The sequence below is a fragment of the Piliocolobus tephrosceles genome, chromosome 15 (assembly GCF_002776525.5).
Source record: "Piliocolobus tephrosceles isolate RC106 chromosome 15, ASM277652v3, whole genome shotgun sequence".
In the NCBI taxonomy this organism is placed as follows: domain Eukaryota; kingdom Metazoa; phylum Chordata; class Mammalia; order Primates; family Cercopithecidae; genus Piliocolobus; species Piliocolobus tephrosceles.
The window spans coordinates 70,431,000-70,452,871 of NC_045448.1; the positions used below are offsets into that span (position 1 = coordinate 70,431,000).

The 21,872-nt window shown below is 42.8% G+C and overlaps 2 protein-coding genes across 4 annotated transcripts in view; both read left to right on the forward strand.

Moving 5' to 3' along the window:
* Positions 1-17,609, forward strand: part of ANXA4 (annexin A4) — an 85,342-nt gene extending 67,733 nt beyond the window's left edge. For all 3 annotated transcript variants that reach the window (XM_023223954.2, XM_023223953.3, XM_023223952.3), the window contains 7 exons: positions 878-957; positions 2,966-3,022; positions 6,672-6,765; positions 9,463-9,558; positions 10,143-10,201; positions 11,554-11,676; positions 16,595-17,609. In XM_023223954.2, the coding sequence (XP_023079722.1) occupies positions 878-957; positions 2,966-3,022; positions 6,672-6,765; positions 9,463-9,558; positions 10,143-10,201; positions 11,554-11,676; positions 16,595-16,654 (569 nt within the window). In that variant the 3' untranslated portion in view covers positions 16,655-17,609. The remainder of the gene's footprint in view (positions 1-877; positions 958-2,965; positions 3,023-6,671; positions 6,766-9,462; positions 9,559-10,142; positions 10,202-11,553; positions 11,677-16,594) is intronic.
* A 3,133-nt stretch (positions 17,610-20,742) lies between these two features.
* The window catches only part of GMCL1 (germ cell-less 1, spermatogenesis associated), a 52,606-nt gene continuing 51,476 nt past the window's right edge, over positions 20,743-21,872 (forward strand). The window contains exon 1 of the mRNA XM_023224009.2: positions 20,743-21,289. Coding sequence (XP_023079777.2) covers positions 21,030-21,289 — 260 coding nt within the window. The 5' untranslated portion in view covers positions 20,743-21,029. The remainder of the gene's footprint in view (positions 21,290-21,872) is intronic.

A 21,872-nucleotide genomic window follows, 5' to 3' on the forward strand; every position in this document is an offset into this window, starting at 1 on the left:
AGCAATCTGCCCTCCTCAGCTCCCAAAGTGTTAGGATTACAGGCATGAGCCACTGTGCTTGGCCATGGAACTTCTCGTGGATAACCTGTCAGAACCTCCCAAGTGAGAGACATGGCAGAAAGGCATATGCTAGGATTTGCCCTTGACAGTGCTCCGACCCCAGCCCCGCTCCAAAGCTGGGTTCAGAAGCTCCTGTGTGGTTGCCGTCCATCCATGAAGCAGCAGGGGCTGCTCCACAGCTGTGGTTCTCTCTGCATCACTGAGAACCACATTCAGATCAGACCCCTGGGTGGCAGGAAGCACAGAGGGAGGATTTTAGCTCCAGCTTTTTCAACCCCACATTTTAAGAATCGGGAATATCTCGGCTGGGTACGGTGGCTCACGCCTGTAATCCCAGAACTTTGGGAGGCTAAGGCAGGTGGATCACCTGAGGTCAGGAGTTCAAGACCAGCCTGGCCAAAATGACAGAACCCCATCTCTACTAAAAATACAAAAACTAGCCGGGCATGGTGGGGCGCACCTGTAATTCCAGCTACTCCGGTGGCTGAGGCAGGAGAATTGCTTGAATCCAGGAGCAGAGGTTGCAGTGAGCTGAGATGGTGCCACTGCACTCCAGACTCTTAACCTGGGCAACAGAATGAGATTCCATCTAGAAAGAAACAAAACAAAAATAGGAATATCTTGTGACAGGATAAGCTTATCTTGACCATTTTACCAGAGTTTAGTTTTTGAAAAACTGTGTGTGGGGTGAAAAAAACCTCATGATAAGCTGCTTCCATAAGCAGGCTGGTCTTGAGGGGACAGAGTGCTCTGGAGTGTGACAGGGCATTGGGCAACACTCTTTATTCTGATGTAGCTAATTTCACTCTCTTGCTAGAATATGGACGGAGCCTTGAAGATGACATTCGCTCTGACACATCGTTCATGTTCCAGCGAGTGCTGGTGTCTCTGTCAGCTGTGAGTGACTGCCTCTGATGGGGGGTGGGTTTTGTTGAAATGTCCACTCTATCCCCTTTGCCAGCCTTTCTCATCCTTTCAGTCCCTAACATGTGGATATTCCCCAGGTGCTGTTCTTGGACCCCTCTGTTCCTTTATCTTATTTCTCCTTCAGAGACTCTGGCTAATCCTTCATGCCCATTTGTTCTACTTTAATTTGGTATTTACAAGTACCTAATACCTGCCAGATCCCCCTGTCACTCAGTGCATTGAGAGTTATGAAGATGATTCAGAGGCAGTTCCTGGGCCTTAAGAGTATATATTGTCATAAGGGAATACATCAGGTACACAAGTTGCTAGAAGGCATGAAAAGATTACATGCCAAAGGAGAGGCGCATAGGAAAAAGAAGATTCAAGGAGAAATTTTGGTTGTAGAAACAAAGAAAAGCCTTCATGACAGAGATGCTGGTTCAGAGAGGACTTGGAGGATTACTAGAATTTCAAGAGGCAGAGATGTGGGTGGGTGTATTCCAGACAGGAAGAACAGCAAGAACAAGGCAGGGAACATGGGGTTCAGGGAACAACTGACTGAACAGTTGGGCTGGTGATTCTGGAAACAGGGTGGGAGGATAAACTGGAATTCTATGCTGGGAGGAGTTTACACTTACTGATTTGGGAGCAGTAGATGACGTGATGATGACAACGATGATAGGAGTGATGTGACTGGAGCTGCACTTTCAGAAGAGTAATGTAATAGTGACGTGTAGGATGAACAGTGGTGAGAACTGGAGGCTGGACGACCAGGTAGGAAGCTACCTGGAAAATTCCAGCTGGAAAATTAAGCAGGACTGAGCTAGGTGGGGCAGGGGTGCCTGAAAAGGGAAGCTAGAGACTCGAGACATTTCACCTCACTTCCCAACTGCATCTTTATCCCTGGCCTCCTTCCTGAGCGTGAGACTCTCATTTCACATTGCTTTTTAGATGTTTCCTTATGGATATTCTACTATCCCCTTAAACCAGTCCTCATGAACTGAACTGGAACTCATTTTCCCTTCAAACCAGCTCTTCTTCCTGACTTGTCTGTTTCTGTTAATGTTGCTGCTATTCCTCCTACACTTAAAGAAGCAGAACCATGGAAATCATCTCCAATTTTCACATTGTTCTTGTCTCCAATATTTACTTAGTAACACCTGCCTGTGTCTCATATTTCTTTCCCACTTTTTCTTTTCCTCCCATACTTACCACTCTGATGAGCCATGCCTAGACCATAGAACATCGAGACAATGTAACAATAAAAATAGCCTAAAAACTAGAGGAAAGTAGCCCATTTTGTCACTTGTTAGCATTCTTCAGAGGCTTCCACCCTGCCTTCTTGTGAGCTGGTGTTGGTGAGGGGTAGGGGGACATTTTTATGGGATCCTCAAGTCCCACCATAGGTCCCATATTCTCTTGACTCTCCTCTGTTCCCAGCCTCCCCAGCTTTTTTTTTTTTTTTTCAAAGATACAAGGTCTTGCTGTGTTTCCCAGGCCAGCTATTCGCAGGTGCCATCTTAGCTCAATGCCTTGAACCCCTGGCCTCAAGCCATCCTCCCACCTTAGCCTCTTGAGTAGCTGGAACTACAAGCACACCCCGACCCCCTTTTGGCAGAGGTTGATCAATGTAGATTTGCCAGTTAGGAAGGCATGAGGCAGCTGGGAAGACACAGGAGAGTGGGGTGGTGGGTGAGGCCAGGAGATAGTGGAGGGAGCTGTCCCTGGGAAGCATTTCTTCTCCTTCTCCTTCTATTGGCAAAGGCACCCATGCAACGTTAGGGGCCACGCTGAGCCTCAGCCCTCTAGGCACACATCAGAGCCATGGTAATAATGTGAGCACGTTTAGAGGATAGGATGTCTGTCCTTCGTCCCTGGGTCTGAAGCCCCACTCCTCATGGTATTTTGTTTCATTACTCTAGACCTGCTATCTTAATGGTGTCCCCAGATCTTCATGTATATTCTCAAATTACTTTTTGTTTGTTTTTCTCATCCTCAGGGTGGGAGGGATGGAGGAAATTATCTGGACGATGCTCTCGTGAGACAGGATGCCCAGGTTGGTAGAACTGCAGCTTCTTTCTTCCAGTTTTCTTCTCTTTTGCCAATAAGACAGGCCTTAGTGGGTGGACAACATCTTATATTACAGTGTATATTAGCCAGGCTTGGATATGTGCTTTAAAAACATTCCCACAGATGGCCTTTAATAACAGGTTTCTCACGGAGGTACCTGGGGCTGGACATCATTATATAAGCACTCCTGGATTCCAGGTTTCTCAACCTTAGGACCATTGTGTGGCAATCCCGGAGAACCACTGAGTGTCTTCTGAATGCCTTGGAGGTGAAAGGGACTGTTCACTGTGCATTTTTCTTCATCAAAGAGGACATTTGATAGAGCCTATATAAAATAGCCTGGCACAGTGTATACCCTGCTGGGTAAAATTAATAGGAAACCCCAAGAGGCATTTGCCTGTTTCCCAGCCCAGTGATGGTTGTCCTGGAACCAACCCATGGTCTAATCAGCTGTGGCCAGATAACACTAATAGGTAATAAAAAGTGGGTCATTACCAGATACCAAACACTGTTCTAAATTTTTTTTTGAGATGGAGTGTCACTCTTGTTGCCCAGGCTGGAGTGCAATGGCATGATCTTGGCTCACTGCAACGTCCACCTCCTGGGTTCAAGCAATTTTCCTGCCTCAGCCTTCCAAATAGCTGGGATTACAGGTGCCTGCCACCATACCCGGCAAATTTTTTGTATTTTTAGTAGAGACAGGTTTTCACCATGTTGGCCAGACTGGTCTTGAACTCCTGACCTCAGGTGATCCACTTGCCTCGGCCTCCCAAAGTGCTGGGATTACAGGCATGATCCATCGCACCCTGCCCACTGTTCTAAATTCTATATTAAGTATGTCATTGAATCTTTGCGATAACTTCATAAGGTAAGTATTGCTATCCCCATTTTACAAGCAGGGAAACTGAGGCTTAAAGAGGTCAAGTACCTTGCTCAAGCTCAGACAGATAATAAAGGACAGAGCTAGGATTTGAACCAATTGGCATCTAGACCCAGTATTCTCTCTCTCTTTTTTTTTTTTGAGACAGGGTCTCACTGTCACCCAGACTGGAGTATGGTGGCATGATCTCAGCTCACCATAACCTCCCCCTCCCAGGTTCAAGCAATTCTCCCACCTCAGCCTCCCGAATAGCTGGGATCACAGGATGCACCACCACCACCCAGCTAGTTTTTGTATTTTTAGTAGAGATAGGGTTTCAACATGTTGGCCAGGCTCGTCTTGAACTCCGACCTCAAATGATCCACCTGCCATGGCCTCCCAAAGTGCAGCGATTATAGGCATGAGCCACCGCGCCTGGCCATAGACCCAGTATTCTTTTTTTTTTTGAGACGGAGTCTCGCTCTGTCCACCAGGCTGGAGTGCGGTGGCGCTATCTCGGCTCACTGCAAGCTCCGCCTCCCGGGTTCCCGCCATTCTCCTGCCTCAGCCTCCCGAGTAGCTGGGACTACAGGAGCCCGCCATGGCGCCCGGCTAACATTTTTTTGTATTTTTAGTAGAGACGGGGTTTCACCGTGGTCTCGATCTCCTGACCTTGTGATCCGCCCGCCTCGGCCTCCCAAAGTGCTGGGATTACAGCCGCGTGAGCCACCGCGCCCGCGCAGACCCAGTATTCTTAACCAGTACATAACCATAATGAGGGATGGGTCCCATTCAGTGTGTGAGGTATGAACAACTTAGTTTTATGCAAAAGAGAACTTGTTTTCATTAGAGGGGATAGAGGTCTGTGTGTGGCTTGGGCTTCTTGGAGCATAGCAGCTGGGTTTCAAAAGGGAGCACCCAGAAAGCAAGCATTCCAATGGAACCAATGGCGGTTGCATGATTGTTTATGATCTAGCCTCAGAAATCACAGTGTCACTTCCACTAACCTGTATCTTACTTTTTTTTTTTTTTTTTTTGAGATAGGTTCTTGCTCTGTCTCCCAGGCTGGTATGCAGTGGCATAATCTTGGCCCGCTGCAACCTTCACCTCCCAGGTTCAAGTGATCCTCCCATCTCAGCCTCCTGAGTAGCTGGACTACAGGCGCATGCCAGCATGCCTGGCTAATTTTTAAATTTTTTTTTGGTAGAGGTGGTGTTTTGCCATATTGCCCAGGCTGGTCTCAAACTCCTGGGCTCAAGCAATCTACCAGCCTTGGCCTCCCAACGTGCTATGATTACAGGCATGAGCCACCATGCCCAGCCAACTACTATGCTTTATTAATTAAAGCAATGTATTAGAATTCTGCAGAGGAACAGAACCAATAGAGAGAGAAAGAGAGACAGAGAGACAGACATAGACAAACACACGTGCGCACACACACACACACACACAGAGGGGCTATGTGTGTGGTGGGGGAGGGTGAAAGAGAGGATGGAGGTGGGCAAGTATCAGGATCTTCCGAGGGAGTCAGCAAGCTGGGGATGCAGGACAGCCATGATTTTGTTCCAGTCTGAGTCCAAAGGACTGACAACCAGGAGCAGTTCCCATCTGAAGGCCAGCAGGCTGGAAACCCATGAAGAACTGATGTTTCAGTTCACATTCAAAGGCAGGAAAAAAACTGATGCCTTAGCTCAAGGCAGTCAGGCAGGAGGACTCCCTCTTACTCTTGGGAAGGTCAGCCCTTTTGGTCTTGAAAACAAAAGCTTTCAGCTGATTGTATGAGGGCCCCTCTTCCATATTGGATCATCCAAAAACCCTCACAGAAACACCCAGAATAATGTTTGAGCAAAAATCTGGGTAACCCATGGCCTGGTCAAGTTGACATAAAATAAATTGTCACAAGCCTGTTGAGATTCAAGTTTCAGAAGTGCTGAATAAGATGAACGTTTTTGAATTAGGTGAATTAGATGAACGCTTTCAGCTTTAAATTTTTATGAGTATGTGAATTGACTCTAAAGCAGTGAGGGAATCAGAGAAAGAAGTGAAAAAATGGGGGAGTATATGGAGGTAAGCCCAATGAGCAACAATATGTGTGAGTTAAGATCTTTTTGAGATATGTAACAGGCCAGCTGCTTATTATAAATGAACAGTAATTCTGAATTTAGCGATAATGTAGTTAAATTGAGCAGAATCAGTTTCTTGTATTCCTACCTGGTTGGAATGTAAGCAATTGGCAATGGGTCCCTGGTTCTACTGTGAGACCTGTAGCCTCAGGAAAATCACAGATCATTCTAGAGCAGGGCTATCCAATAGAACTCCCCGCAGTGATGAGAACATTCCACATCTGCGCTGTCCTGTATGGGTGACTACTGGCCATCTGTAGCCGCTGGGTACTTGAAATGAGGCTAGTGTGACTGATGAGCTGAATTTTAAATTGTATTTAATTTTAATGAAAATTTAAACAGCCACATATGGTTAGTGGCAACTGTAGGGGACAGCCCAAATCTAGGACATTTCTTTTAGCTCTTAAGCTAGAACCATGTAGTCTCCAGCTAGGGAACTGCCAGTGTTTGCCTTGCCTCTCAGGAAGGTGTGACGGAGTCCCAGCAGCCTGAGGAAGGGTCCTGAGTCATTTCCACTCACCACCACCATTTCCACCCCCATCACCAACAAAATAAAACTAATCTACTTCAGCTCTTTGAGCTTCTGGAAATATTTGCCTGTGTCCTGGCACGTCCTTTTTGGAGTTTTAGACTTGTGCTTTGTTTGGCTTCAGGACCTGTATGAGGCTGGAGAGAAGAAATGGGGGACAGACGAGGTAAAATTTCTAACTGTTCTCTGTTCCCGGAACCGAAATCACCTGTTGCATGGTAAGGCACTTACTTCATTTCCCAAAGAAAGGGTGTGAAAGATAGCAAAAACTGTATTGCCCATAAGTAATTGATAACCTTTCTCCTTCAGTGGGTACAAAGAACTGATTGTACCCAAGTGTCTTAGATTCTCACCCTGGAAATGTATTAGTCCAATGATGTGTATGAAAGCTAATTTCTGAAAGATTAATTATGAATAATTAGCAAAAATGCATGTAGTCATAGAAGTTTGGCATTCTTGTTTCTAGGAAACTGACCTTCATAGTCAGTCGTTTTTCTAAAGTAGCCCCAGTATTTTCATTCTAATTTAGTTACATATGAAAGTAATCTGTAGTAGATCAGGTAGCAATAAAATAGCAATGTTGGTTGATATTTATTCCTGTGTACCATCCAAGCTGTAAAGCTAATACAAGTGATTTCTTTAGGGGTTATGTTGTATGAGATGAATAATGGATAATTTCAGATTTGAAATGTTTCTGATTTGTTTCTGATAAATAGAAACTTTGTAATGTGATTTTAACTTATTTGGGGGAAAGATACTAGACAATTTTAGAATATTTGCTGTCAGGTTTATATTCTTTTAAACAGCAGTAAGGGTTTAATAAGATATTTCATCTTTTATACGAGTTCTTTAGATCTTTAAGTACATTATAATTTTATAAACCCACCCATCATACCTTTTTAGTCACACACACTGATTTGCAAAGCCTGTGGGAAATTTGAGAATGAGTTTGTTAAATTGAAAACATAAAGCAATTGAGAAGTACAACACATTCTGAAGTTGTAATTATTTCAGATTTTTCACAGTGACAAGAAACAGGTGATTACTCCTGTTAATCAATATCCCAGGCTACTATCAGAAACACAAACTTCTGACTCAGCTTCTTTCTTCATTTCCTTCCCTTGCCTGATTACAAATAATAGGAATCTCCCCCTGGTGGTATTTTCCAAGAACTGCAGGTCCTCAGAAGCCGATTTAGTGCATAAATGCATTTGCAAGCATTTTCACTTCTGGGTGCAAGTCAATAGTTAGGCAATTATGAAATATCTGTTTGTAAGCCACCGGGAGAAAATATTTTAAGCACTGTTTGGATTAGGAAAACTTCATAATTGTCTTACCAACCAACAATAATGGTGAGGTTTCATAATAACTATGGTTTTTGTTAATAATTTTCTGTTTTCTAGGTGCATTGTTAAGCATTTTATAAGCATTGTTTCTTGCAACACCCAGTGGAGCAGTAATTATTTTCTCCATTTTACAGTGGAGAAAACTGAGGCTTAGAAATGTGTCAATTAAGTTCTTTGATTCTAAGCCACACACACTGACTTCAATTTAAGTAAGAAAATATGAAATAATATAGAATGGGCCGGGCGCGGTGGCTCACGCCTGTAATCCCAGCACTTTGGGAGGCCGAGGCGGGCGGATCACAAGGTCAGGAGATCGAGACCACGGTGAAATCCCGTCTCTACTAAAAATACAAAAAATTAGCCGGGCGCGATGGTGGGCGCCTGTAGTCCCAGCTACTCAGGAGGCTGAGGCAGGAGAATGGCGTAAACCCGGGAGGCGGAGCTTGTAGTGAGCTGAGATCCGGCCACTGCGCTCCAGCCCGGGTGACAGAGCGAGACTCCACCTCAAAAAAAAAAAAAAAAAAAGAAATAATATAGAATGGCACAAGAGGGAAAATGGAAAATACTGGTAGCTCACAGATTTATACAGAGAGCTGAACACCTTCAGGAAGAACAGCAATCAAGGCAGTTCTGGGGGTCTCAGCAGAAGGGAATAATGGATTTTATTTCTAAAGCAGAGTTTCTGAAGTTCGTTCTCTATTAAAAATGCTCATTATTGACCCCCTACTTGAGACTGGCTGAATTAGAACCTCTGAGTGTGACACCCAGGAAGTTTAACAGGTTTCTCTGAGGGTAAAGATGACGCAGTGCTTTTGGCCATCCTCGTGAGCTGCTCAATTAAAAAGTTCCCAGGAGAGAATCTAATGGGTCCTGACTGGGTGAACTGCTCACGTGTTTGACAGAGGTTTTGGTATATGTTGTTGAGTATGGTGTCCCTTGATTGACAGCCCTGTTAAAATCACATTGATGGAAGTGAGGCAGCACCCCAAAGAAGGCGATGGTGGGAAGATAAAATGGATACCTGCTCTAAGAAGGTTCCAGAAGGAGACAGCAAGAGAGGGGAACATATTCACCACATTCAAAAATACTTAGCAAACAACAACAACAACACATGTAATTATGTTTCAGTATTTTAAAAGATGCAACCAGCTGTTATTAACTGTGACTCAGTTTTGAAGAGGTTGAATTGTTCTAGTTTTGATGAGCCAAAAGGGAGATGACAGGGAGGTGATTGCCAAGGACAAAAACACAAAAAGACACATTCTACTTATTAAGGAAACAATGAGAAAGGAAAGCAAAGGTCCCCAGAGGCCATCTCCATTTTATGGACAAGGGTCCCACATAAGGGAAAGGACTTGACTGGTATCCTGCAAACATCACAGCATTTCTTCCTTCTTGTCCACCCTGCACCTCCCTCCTGTGTGCTTACCCACATTACTAATTAGTTTCCTCCTCAAGTATGCTGAAAAATAAATAGTGTAGGCTAGTTAAAAATGCTCATTTGCTCCATACCTTTCAGTTTCCTCTATTTTTTTCTTCCCAATAATACTATTTTGTTATTGTTTGCAGTGTTTGATGAATACAAAAGGATATCACAGAAGGATATTGAACAGAGTATTAAATCTGAAACATCAGGTAGCTTTGAAGACGCTCTGCTGGCTATAGGTAAGCTGGTAGGGGGAGTAGAGAAACAAATGTCTATAGATTTTCCTTCTCATTATCAGCTTGCAATATGGGGATATAGAATTATTTTCAGAGATAAAAAAGTTGTTTGAATCACTCATGATACATTCCAGGTTTTTAAACAAGAAATACCATATACAACCTGATTGCTATTGTGCCACGTGGTTTATATGTTTTATATCTTCTATGCTTTTGTATGTCCTATGTGAAAGGTAATAGTGTGCAGATAAACAAGCTGCAGCTTGCAAGTCTGTGAATGGTTAGAAACTAGTAACTGTCTCATATGGCAGATACAATAATCCTCATTTTGAAACGAAATAACACCCTTTGCTTTGATAGACTTTATCAATCACTTCTGGAGGAACTTGGTGATAAATCAAGGGTACTTTCTGTCTGTGAAAATACATAGAGCATAGCCTATGTTCATGAAACATTGCTTGGTTAAAATTTCCCTGGCAAAGCAAATATTGATACCTTGTAGAAACAGAGGAAACAACTGTCACTCTCCTTTTTTCATGGGTTTTATCTGTAATCTTTTCATTTCTTCTTTTTTTTTTCTTTGCCAGTAAAGTGCATGAGGAACAAATCTGCGTATTTTGCTGAAAAGCTCTATAAGTCAATGAAGGTAAATGGCCTTACTTTTAGCATCTAAATGAATTTGAGTTATCTTGTGTCTACCTTCTTAAGCCTACTTATATCCCCTATCCAAACTTTGCTCTGAAAGATCCAATTCCATTCATCGAATACTTCAGTGAGTGCCTGCTAATAATAATACTAGGTGGTATTTACTGAGTACTTAGGATGTGTGGATCACTGTTTTTAATAGATTAATTATATCCCCGCAACAGCTCTATGAGGCTGGTACTATTACAAACCCCCAATTTACAGATGAGGAAACTGAGGCATAGAAAGGCTATGCAGTTTGCCCAAGATTCTCAGTGAGGAAGTAATGGAGCTAGAATGCCAGGTGTTTACCTGGCATTCTAGCTCCAGAGCCCATATTCCTAACCCTCCATCGTACTCTGCAGGCACCTGTGCTGAGAATCACAGGAGGTGCAGGGAAGGTCAAAATGTAGTCTTTGGCCAGGTGCGGTGGCTCCTGTAATCCCAGCACTTTGGGAGGCTGAGGCGGGTGGATTACTTGAGGTCAGGAGTTCAAGACCAGCCTGGCTATCGTGGCGAAATCCCTGTTTCTGCAAAAATACAAAACTTAGTCTGGTATGGTGGCTCACGCCTATAATCCCATCTGCTTGGGTGTCTGAGGCAGGAGAATCACTGGAACCCAGGAGGCAGAGGTTGCAGTGAGCTGAGATCGCACCACTGCACTCCAGCCTGGGTGGACAGAGTAAGACTCTGTGTCAAAAAAAAAAAAAAGAAAGAAAAGAAAAATGTAGAACTTGCTCTCAAAGAATGTCTAGCCCAGACAAGTATGTGCAAAACACCAATTATAACAAGATAGAATGTAAGACAGTAGTTGAGGATCCAAACATTGTAGAAACACAGAGGAAAGGGGTTTTTTTTTTTCTTCAATATTTGTTTGCTGAGGTAGGGAGTCTGCAAAGAATGTATAAAGAAGTTGGTACATTTGAGCAGGACCTTCCAAATGTAAAAGTTTTACATCAGAGGATTTCACATGGCGAGGGGAAGGGGTGATAAGGCTGGGGAGAGAAGGATAGTACTCTATGAGAAGGAATCGCAGGTGAGCCAGGTGGCAGGGTATGTCTGGACAGCACAGGTTATGGCTCTAGAAAAGCAGGGAACAGCATCTTGTGGTCAGAACATATAGCACTGGAAAAGTGAGTTGTGGAGAGCCGTGAATACCATGATGAGGCGTGAGGATATTCCTCAGGATTGCCAAGCAGTGGAGCAGAGGACATCATCAGCACAGTCATCTCTAGTCTTGCTTTGGCAGACTAAAGAAGACACTGAAAAACAGCTAGGTTTTTGTATATGTTTGGATTTCGTTTTCTTCCTTAGGGCTTGGGCACTGATGATGACACCCTCATCAGAGTGATGGTTTCTCGAGCAGAAATTGACATGTTGGATATCCGGGCACACTTCAAGAGACTCTATGGAAAGTCTCTGTACTCATTCATCAAGGTAGGTCACAGCAGCCTCAGTCCAGAGGAAAGGATCCAGAAAAGGACCCCGCTGACCTTGGCATTTAGCACTTGTCCCCTCCTCTTGGTATATATAATTTCCTTTAAAGATGATACTCCCGATATTTCCAGTCTCTCTTCTTTCACACAGGTATTTAAACCTTTGCCAGGATACAAACTGGAAATTTGCCTTCTAAATACAGTAATTATTTTATGTTGACCCCAGACAAAGATTACATTTTAATGAATAGTTTTAAGCCCACAATTTCCTTGTCTACCTAATTATGATAGAAGATAAACAACTGAATCCAGAGTCCTATGCAGGGCCAGCTGAGGTCTGCTGGGAACATGGAAAAGCATTTTAGTTATCCTGAATTACTGTTCTTTACCAGGCACCAGACTTCTAGGAGTCCTAAGAGGGCATGGTAGTGGTGAGAAATGATTCACCTCCCTCAAAACCGGGCATTCCTGGGATTTTGTTTCTTGAGGATGCCAGAAGAGTCTCATGGACATGAAAGTGAGACAGATTTCCCTAGCAGCTAAGGTTGCCTGCACTGCAAGCTTCAAATTAGCGTTTGATCTGTGAATTAAATATTCTGAATCCTGGCCGGGCACGGTGGCTCAAGCCTGTAATCCCAGCACTTTGGGAGGCCGAGACGGGTGGATCACGAGGTCAGGAGATCGAGACCATCCTGGCTAACACGGTGAAACCCCGTCTCTACTAAAAATACAAAAACTAGCCGGGCGAGGTGGGGGCACCTGTAGTCCCAGCTACTCGGGAGGCTGAGGCAGGAGAATGACGTGAACCCGGGAGGCGGAGCTTGCAGTGAGCTGAGATCCGGCCACTGCACTCCAGTCCGGGCGACAGAGCGAGACTCCGCCTCCAAAAAAAAAAAAAAAAAAAAAAATTCTGAATCCTACTCAAAGCTTGGAGAGGTGTGACAATTAGGTGATTTAAACTGCAGATTTTTCTCTTTTTTTTTTTTTTGAGATGGTGTCTCACTGTGTCACCCAGACTGGAGTGCAGTGGTACAATCTCCACTCACTGCAACCTTCACCTCCTTGGTTCAAGTGATCCTCCTGCCTCAGCCTCCTGAGTAGCTGGGACTACAGGCATGAGCTTTGTATTTTTTATAGAAATGGTGTTTCACTATGTTGGCCAGGCTGGTCTTGAACTCCTGACCTCAAGTGATCCACCCCTCGCGGTCTCCCAAAGTGCTGGGATTACAGGCATGAGCCACCATGCCCCACCAAGCTGTGGATTTTGTTACTATGTCTGCAAGGCATGCAGGAACTTGTTTCTATGTCTGGCTAGGCTATTAGGTAACTTGATTTTGCAGAGCTGAACTGTATAACTAGTTTAAGATTCAAGGATGACAGTAAGTGAAGTTATGGGAAAATATACTACAAACAAGAAAAAAACAAAATAAAAAAACCCCAGGAAATGACAAATGATTTATGGATGATATGGAGAGACTAGAACTCTCGTGCACCATTGGTAGGAGTGTAAAGTGGTGCAGCCACTGTGAAAAACAGTCTGTTAAGAAACTTTAAGCACCAAACTTCTTCAAAAAGTTTAATATAGACCAGGCATCATGGCTCACGCCTGTAATCCCAGCACTTTGGGAGACCGAGACAGGTGGATCACTTGAGCCCAGGAGTTCGAGACCAGCCTAGGCAACATAGTGAGACCCTGTCTCTACAAAAAATACAAAAATTAGCTGGGTGTGGTGGTGCACGCCTGTAGTCCCAGCTACTCAGGAGGCTGAGGTGGGAGGATCACCTGAGGCTGGGGAGGTCGAGGCTGCAGTGAGCCATGATTGTACCACTTCAAGACTCCAGCCTGAGTAAAGACCCTTCCCAAAAAAGAAAAAGAAAAAATTTTAACATAGAATGACCACATGATCCAGCAATTCCACTCTCAGTTATATACTTAAATGAAAACAGGAACTCAAACAGCTAGTTGTACATCAACATAAACATTATTAACAATAGGCACAGGGTGAAAACAACCTAAATATCTATCAAAAGATGACTAAATAAACAAAATATATATATATACATAAAAAGCAATGACGTTCAATGGTAGGCTGTCATGAAAAAAAGGAATGACATTTTTGATACATGAATGAACCTTGAAAATATACTAAGTGCAATAAATCAGACACAAAAGGACAAATATTGTATGATTCTGCTTTATGAAGTATGTAGAATAGGTAGATTCATAGGGACAGAAAGTAGATTAGAGGTTACCAGGAATTTGGAGGGAGAGGAAAGAATGGGAGTTATTGGTTAGTGGGTACAGAGTTTCTGTTTGGGGTGATGAAAGGGTTTTAGAAATAGACAGTGATGATGGTTACATAACACTGTAAAAGTAACATTGAAAACGATTAAAATGACAAATTATATATATATATATTTTTTACCACAATAAAAAGTCTCTGAAAGAATTTAAATAAAATTGTTTAATGAAATGTGAAAAGAGTAGACTATTATAATACTTAATCACAGCATTATTTATATTATTTACATTGCTTTATGTTCTTTATATTTATATCAATAATATGGTATTATAGTATATAATTTTATATTATTATTACTATTAATAGGGAATAACTTAAATAAATTATGGAAAATTCATACAATATAATACTATACCAACACTAAAATGATTGAGTACAAATATATTGATTGGCTTGGGAAGAAAACACTATAGTGTATATATGTCTGTATATATAAATATGTAAATATATGTGTGTATACACACACACTAGAAAAGATTAAAAATAAAGAATACATTACTCATTCAATAATAGTTGTCAAAAGAAACAAAAGACACAGAATAGAAGCATAAAATATGTAAATAATAGAAAAAAATGACAAAAGATAAAAATAAAAGTTATAAAAATAAACTCTCAGGTTAGGTAAAAATATGAAATCCAACTTCATGCTGTTTCTAAAAAACAACTAAAAAACAGTGACATATAAAAAGCTTAAAGAAAAACACCAGGGAAAGAAAGCGGACATATAAGAAAGAAAGTGGAGATTATGCTATTAGTAAAAAGAAGAATTTACGGAGAAAAAGTATTAAATAGGAGAGAGTGGATCACTTTATACTGACAAAGGCAACAATTCACAGCAAAGATTAAACTGTTATGAAACTTCAAGTACCAAATCATATTGCATTGAAATGTATAAATAAGAAACTCGAGGCTCCAGAAGAAAACATATAATGGAATTACTATGCTAGTGAGAGACTTTAATACATCCTATGCTTTGGCAGATCAGTAAGGCAAAGTATAAACAAGGATATATTAAGATTGAGTTTAACAGATATTTATTAAACTTTGAACCCTATATACAGAGATTCCATCTTTTCTAGTCCCCACGAATGACTAATATATATTAATGTAGGCCAGATGCAGTGGCTCACACCTGTAATCCCAGCATTTTGGGAAGCTGAGGTAGAAGGATCACTTGAGCCCAGGAGTTCGAGGCTGCAGCAAGCAATGACCACACCACTGTACTCCAGCCTGGGTGATATAGCAAGACCCTGTCTCTAAAAATATAATATAAATAAATAAATAAATAAATAAAAGATTTAAAAATTAATTATTATGACCACTAAAATTTCTATGTAGAAATTATAGAACCTTTCTGGAAGACTGTTTTGTAACCCATATCAAAATGTTTAAGAAAACAGGTTGGGTGCAGTGGCTCACACCAGTAATCCCAGTACTTTGGGAGGCTGAGGTGGGTGGATCACTTGAGGTCAGGACTTCACGACCAACTTGGCCAACATGGTGAAACCCCGTCTCTATTAAAAATATAAAAATTAGCCAGGCATGGTGGTGTGCACCTGTAGTGCCAGCTACACAGGCAGCTTGAGGCAGGAGAATCGCTTGAACCTGGGAGGCGGAGGTTGCAGTGAGCCAAGATTGCACCACTGCACTCTAGCCTGGGCCACAGAACGAGACTCCGTCTCAAAAAAAAAAAAAAAAAAAAAGGTTTAAGAAAATGCATTTAGTCCAGTAATTCCTATTTTATGAAAATTTATCCAGAATAAATCATTAAGAAAATATACAAAAATGTAACTACAATATGCTTATTGAAGCAGTGTTTATAATAGTGAAAAATTGAAACAACATAAATATCCAACAATAGGGAGAGGGAGGATGTGAATAAATAAATTATTTTACCTGCGTACAATGGGATATTCTGTAACCATTAAATAATGTTGTAGAATAATATTTAACAAAACAGGGGTCTGGTACAGTGGCTCACACCTGTAATCCCAGCACTTTGGGAGGCCGAGGTGGGTGGATCACGAGGTCAGGAGATTGAGACCATCCTGGCTAACATGGTGAAACCCCGTCTCTACTAAAAATACAAAAATAAAAGCTGGGCATGGTGGCGGGCGCCTGTAGTCTCAGCTACTCTGGAGACTGAGGTAGGAGAATGGTGTGAACCCGGGAGGTGGAGCTTGCAGTGAGCTGAGATCATGCCACTGCACTCCAGCCTGGGCAACAGAACGAGACTCCATCTCAAAAAAAAAAAAAAAAAAAATTCACAAAATAGGGAAATAGGCTATATTGTTAAGTGAAAAAGCAGAATACAGACTGCTACTGTTCTATCACATTGGGTATCTAAATACATAGAAAAAAGACTGGAAGGACATTCACACATCAAAATGATAAGAATAGTAGTCTCTAGATGATGGAATAATGGTTGATTTTTGTGTTCTTTTTTGTCTTTATTTTCTACACTGAATAAGTATTACCTTTGTAATAAAAAATAACAAAAAAAAATTTAAAGCTAAGAAAAATCCAGCCAAGCTTGAAAAAGTTGGCTTAGATGACTTTGAACTGTGTGTTTTGTTTCAAAATTTATTTATCTAACTTTGCTTCCCTATCCAACAGGGTGACACATCCGGAGACTACAGGAAAGTACTGCTTGTTCTCTGTGGAGGAGATGATTAAAATAAAAATCCCAGAAGGACAGGAGGATTCTCCACACTTTGAATTTTTTTAACTTCATTTTTCTACACTGCTATTATCATTATCTCAGAATGCTTATTTCCAATTAAAACGCCTACAGCTGCCTCCTAGGATATAGACTGTCTGTATTATTATTCGCCTATAATTAGTCATTATAATGCTTTAAAGCTGTACTTGCATTTCAAAGCTTGTAAGACATAAATGGAGATTTAAAAATAGAAAGAAAAATGTATTCCATGTTTTTAAAAGATTACTTTATACCTTGTGTTTCACAGACATTGAATATATTAAATTATTCCATATTTTCTTTTCAGTGAAAAATTTTTTAAATGGAAACCTGTTCTAAAATCACTTTTTTCCCTAATCTAATTTTTAGAGTAGCTAGTATTTTCTTCATTTGCAATTGTAAGCATCTGGTTAGTAAGAACACCCATCCAGTTTTCTATATTTCATAGTTAAAGCCTTGAAAGCATCTACAAATCTCTTTTTTTAGGTTTTGTCCATAGCATTAGTTGATCCTTACTAAGTTTTTCATGGGAGACTTCCTTCATCACATCTTATGTTGAAATCACTTTCTGTAGTCAACGTATACCAAAACCAATATATCTGAACAAACTAAATTCTAAAGTATGGTTATACAAACCATATACATCTGGTTACCAAACGTAGATGCCGAACATTCCATATTATTGTAGTTAATGTCTTAATCCAGCTTGCAAGTGAATGGAAAAAACAAATAAGCTTCAAACTAGGTATTCTGGGAATTATGTAATGTTCTGAATTTAGTTTGATATAAAGAAAACTTCTTTGTGCTAAAAATACTTTTTAAAATCTTTTTCAATTTTGTTGATTGTAGTAATTTCTGTTTGCACTGTGCCTTTCAACTCTAGAAACATTCTGAAGATGTACTTGGATTTAATTAAAAGTTCACTTTGTATGAACGTGGAAAAATAATTTTAATTTTAAAATGTTGTCTTTAGGCTGGGGGCAGTGGTTCACGCCAGTAATCCCAGCACTTTGGGAGGCCAAGGTGGGTGGATTACCTGGGGTCAGGAGTTCAAGACCAGCCTGGCCAACATGGAGAAACCGCATCTCTACTAAAAATACAAAAATTAGCCGGCTCTGGTGGCAGGTGCCTATAATCCCAGCCACTCAGGAGGCTGAGTCAGGGAGAATTGCTTGAACCCAGGAGGCAGGAGGTGAAGGTTGCAGTAAGCCGAGATCACGGCAGCCTGGGTGACAGAGTGAGAAACCAAATTTTAAAGGGATAGGGAGGGGAGGGGAGGAGGGTGTCTTTAAAACGAGGTATAGTCTTTCTGTGATCCACTTTTCACCTTCTGAGGTTTTTCATCCCAACCCCTGAAAGGAGCTATTTTTGAAGGCTTTGTGTTGCTCAGTTTCTATAGGAATTAAAATATAAGAAAAAAAATCACATATTTAGTGTTATGTATGCCTACTGGCTAATGTTCACATATGCCAAACACTACTCAATATCATAAAATAATGTATGAATTTATTCTCTGGAAATGAGTGATGCTGTCTGCTCTAAGTAGACCATTTATATTAAATATCATAAATGTATAAAAGACATTTATATTCTTATAGTAAGAATACTTGCCTTCTTTGTTCATTTTATAACATCCATTGTATTTTGGTGGGTGGAATAGTAATTTTTTAGTTTTGTGTTGTTTATTATAAAAGCTACAGCTACTGGTAGAAGCTACTTATGTGAATATTTAGTCACTCCAGTTACTTACAGGAAATAATACTGCCATTTCAATGTCTTCCCAGAAGACCACAGAATCTCGAAATCAGCTTTATTTTGTCTTTGGAAGCATGGTGAATTTTTTGGTAGAAGTTTTATGTTTAAATGATACATAGGTTGGCCAAAATTTTAAAACAAATAGCATTTATTCACCAGAAGATTTCTAGAAGGTAGGATAAAATCACCCTGGAGGAAAGTTTGTCATATTGAATTAGCATGACTTTGAGATATAATTATGAAGTAACTTTGTTTTTCCCTCCCCACTGTCCACTTACATTTATTCAGCGGGCCTAGTTCTTTTAGGTGTAGATTCAGATAGAGAATAGAGTCATAATTTTTCTGTTCAGTCTTAGGTTTTGAAGTCCTACTGTGTAGTCCCTTAAGGTCATAAAACAGTGTCATTTTAGTAAGTAATATATCCAGTCAAAATTCCAAGCTTGATTTATAGTTGAGGCTTCTTCCCTCACTTACTTCTGGCCTACTGCCAGTAGGAAGCTGGTTTCTGGGGAAAGGGTGACTATGGGCTTCTCTTCTTTTTCCACCTAGCTTTCCTTCCACGTTCTTCCCCTGCCCCAACCTACCATGTCTGGGCTGTAGCAGAGAAGAAAGTTAAGGGGAGCAGGAAAGTTGTTACCTGACTGTCATTACTGTAGTGGTAGAGGATCAGCCTTGTGTGACTCTGACAGACTAAAGTCGATTCTTGTAGGCATTCTTGTGGGTTCCTTTGTTGACCTCATCATTGCTACTCACCTGCGGTTCCTTTGGCAAGGCAAATGTGTACTCCTTTTTCAGCCTCTAGGAATTTGGTGACTCTTTGAGGTTCTCAGTGCTGAAGTTCATTGCTTTCCTCCTAGACCTATTGGGCAGGACCTAAGATGATCCTATGCCAGCTCTCTCATGGTGGTCCACATCTGCTCCATGGGAAACACCTGCACGTTCTTTGTGCTGGCAAATTCTGTGTATGCAAGCTGATCCCTCTGCAGCCATCATTCTCCGCCTCCCACCTCCACCTCAAGCTGCCTCGTCTAGCCTCTCTCAGTTCAGATTTCTCATACACGAATCAGACATTAGTCCACTGGGGCCCTCAAACTACGTATACTGCCGATGGGAGTCTAAATTGGTATATTGATGCAATCAACCCAGAGAGCAATTTAGAAATAGCTAACAAAGTTGCAAATTTCCCAGTAAATTCGCTTCTGGGAATCGGCTTGGCGAATCCATTGCACATGATGTTCATTAAATAACCTCTCTCACTAAGGAATGTAAAAACAAATATGGTTCAGTCATTCAGTGAGCAGTGAAAATTATCTAGCAATTGACCAAATGGACAAATCTCGAGAGTATAATTTTGAGAGAAGAAAGGTGCACAGTGAGAGGTACAGCTGTGATTCCGTTCCATGATATGTCTGAACATGCAAAAGAAAATATGGGTACGCATATAAGGACATACATGGACATAATGATATACAACATTCTCAGCACAGTGATTGCCACTGGGGAGGAAGACAGAATGAGATGGAGTACACAGGGGCTTCTGCCTATCTGTATTGTTCTATTTGAAAAGAATGAATCATCGATTACACCTCAATAAAGCGGAGAGGAAAAAAAGAATGAAACCAAGTATAATAAAATTTCAAGCTAGTAGTCGGTCCACAGGAGAAATATTTTTATTATTTTACTTAAAAAGTAACAGAAGGGAGTCAGGAAGTGAACGCTCGCTGTCCGGAGTCCATCACAAGAGCAGCTCCTCCAGGCAGACACTTGTCAATTTTGCTAGGGCCTCCTGAAGGCACTTTTTTGAGTACGGACAGTCATGGTGCCAGACCCTATTCGGACATCCCACTGGCACTTGAGAGGAAAGGAAAGGAGTGCCAGGAACGTTCCCGTAATTAACGGGTTCCTTTCACGTCTACAGCAGGGTAGGGCTCCTGTTAAGGAAGCACAGGAATCCAGCATAGCGCCTCAGCCTAGGGGCCCTCTCACAGGAGGCCACGCCCAACAAAGCAGAGCGTGGCCCCCGCAAGCGCCAAGCTCCCGCCAAGGAGACCAAATAGCTTCGGGGTTTTGCCACTTGCTTAGCACAGGCCCATAAGCACCGGGGGCTCAAGGCACCTTTGTATAAAGAATGCGTGACTGAAGTCCCAAGTCTTGCCACTACAAAGGCGTGTGTGAACTACGGCTTAACACTGCGTCTACGCCTAAGTTCAGGTTAATAGGAGGCCAGGCCTACCGCAGGCCCGCAGACACACGCCCGTACGGCCCCGCCGGGTTGTGCGCAGGCTCCACCTGCCACGCACGCACGCCTGCCTTGCCCCGCCCCTTCCGGAGGCTCGCCATACGCATGCGCCCTCCGGCCCGCGCTTTGTTGCAAAAGCGAGGGGGCGAGGTCCTGCTGTGCTAGCGCGCGGAGAGACCAGAAGCTGCGGGCGGGGCGGAGGATGCAGGCTGTAGCGTCCGCTGCAACGGTTGGGGCTGCGCGTGAGAAGGTGGCGGTGTAGGCATCTGCGCTCGGGGAAGGCTGGCGGCGGCGGCCGGGCCATGGCGGGAGACCCCCTTCTCTGGGCTCCCTGAAGTCTCGGGGAGCCGTGACCCATGGGATCGTTGAGCAGCCGGGTGCTGCGCCAGCCAAGACTAGCCCTTGCCCAGCAGGCGCAGGGTGCCAGGGCGGGGGGCTCGGCCCGGAGGCCGGACACTGGAGACGATGCGGCGGGCCACGGCTTCTGTTACTGTCCGGGCAGCCACAAGCGCAAGCGGAGCAGCGGGGCCTTCTGCTACTGTCATCCTGACTCGGAGACGGACGAGGATGAGGAGGAGGGGGACGAGCAGCAGCGGCTCCTCAACACCCCTCGAAGGTACGTGGGGGCATGCACCCGCGCGGACTCGGACCCGCACCTGTTGGGCCTGGGGCCGAGCCGGCGCCCCCTGCGCTTGCGGGGTGCAGCGCTCCCCAGCCTATGGAGAGGGGTCGTGCCCTTGACAAGTGAATGTGGAAGCCGGCCCGATGCCGGGCGGACGGGGAGCGCCTTAGGAGACGCCTGGTGTTCTGCATTTTTAACCACAGACGCTTCCAGGGTGTTGTTACAGCCCCAAGATGAAGATGAGAAACGCCAAGCCCGAGCTCGCGTCTCGTTAAACCTTAGAGACGCCCGGCTGGCTGGCCTTCCCAGTCCACCTTTGCCATCTCAAGTGGGTAGCCGCAGACTAAGTTGTTTTGCATCCGGTTGCCTTAGTACAGACACTAAATGTAATCTCTGAAATGGGCACTCTTACTGTCGCCCACTCAGTGGAGGGGAAATAATTGCACGCAGAATTTCTCGTTAATCGTAAAGGTGAAGTTTATCAATAGTGTACATTTGTTCCTAACCAGGAACAGAGTCTGTGCAAGTTTCTAGTAGTTGAAGTCGTTGACCGTGGATGTACTGTATGTAGGGCGGT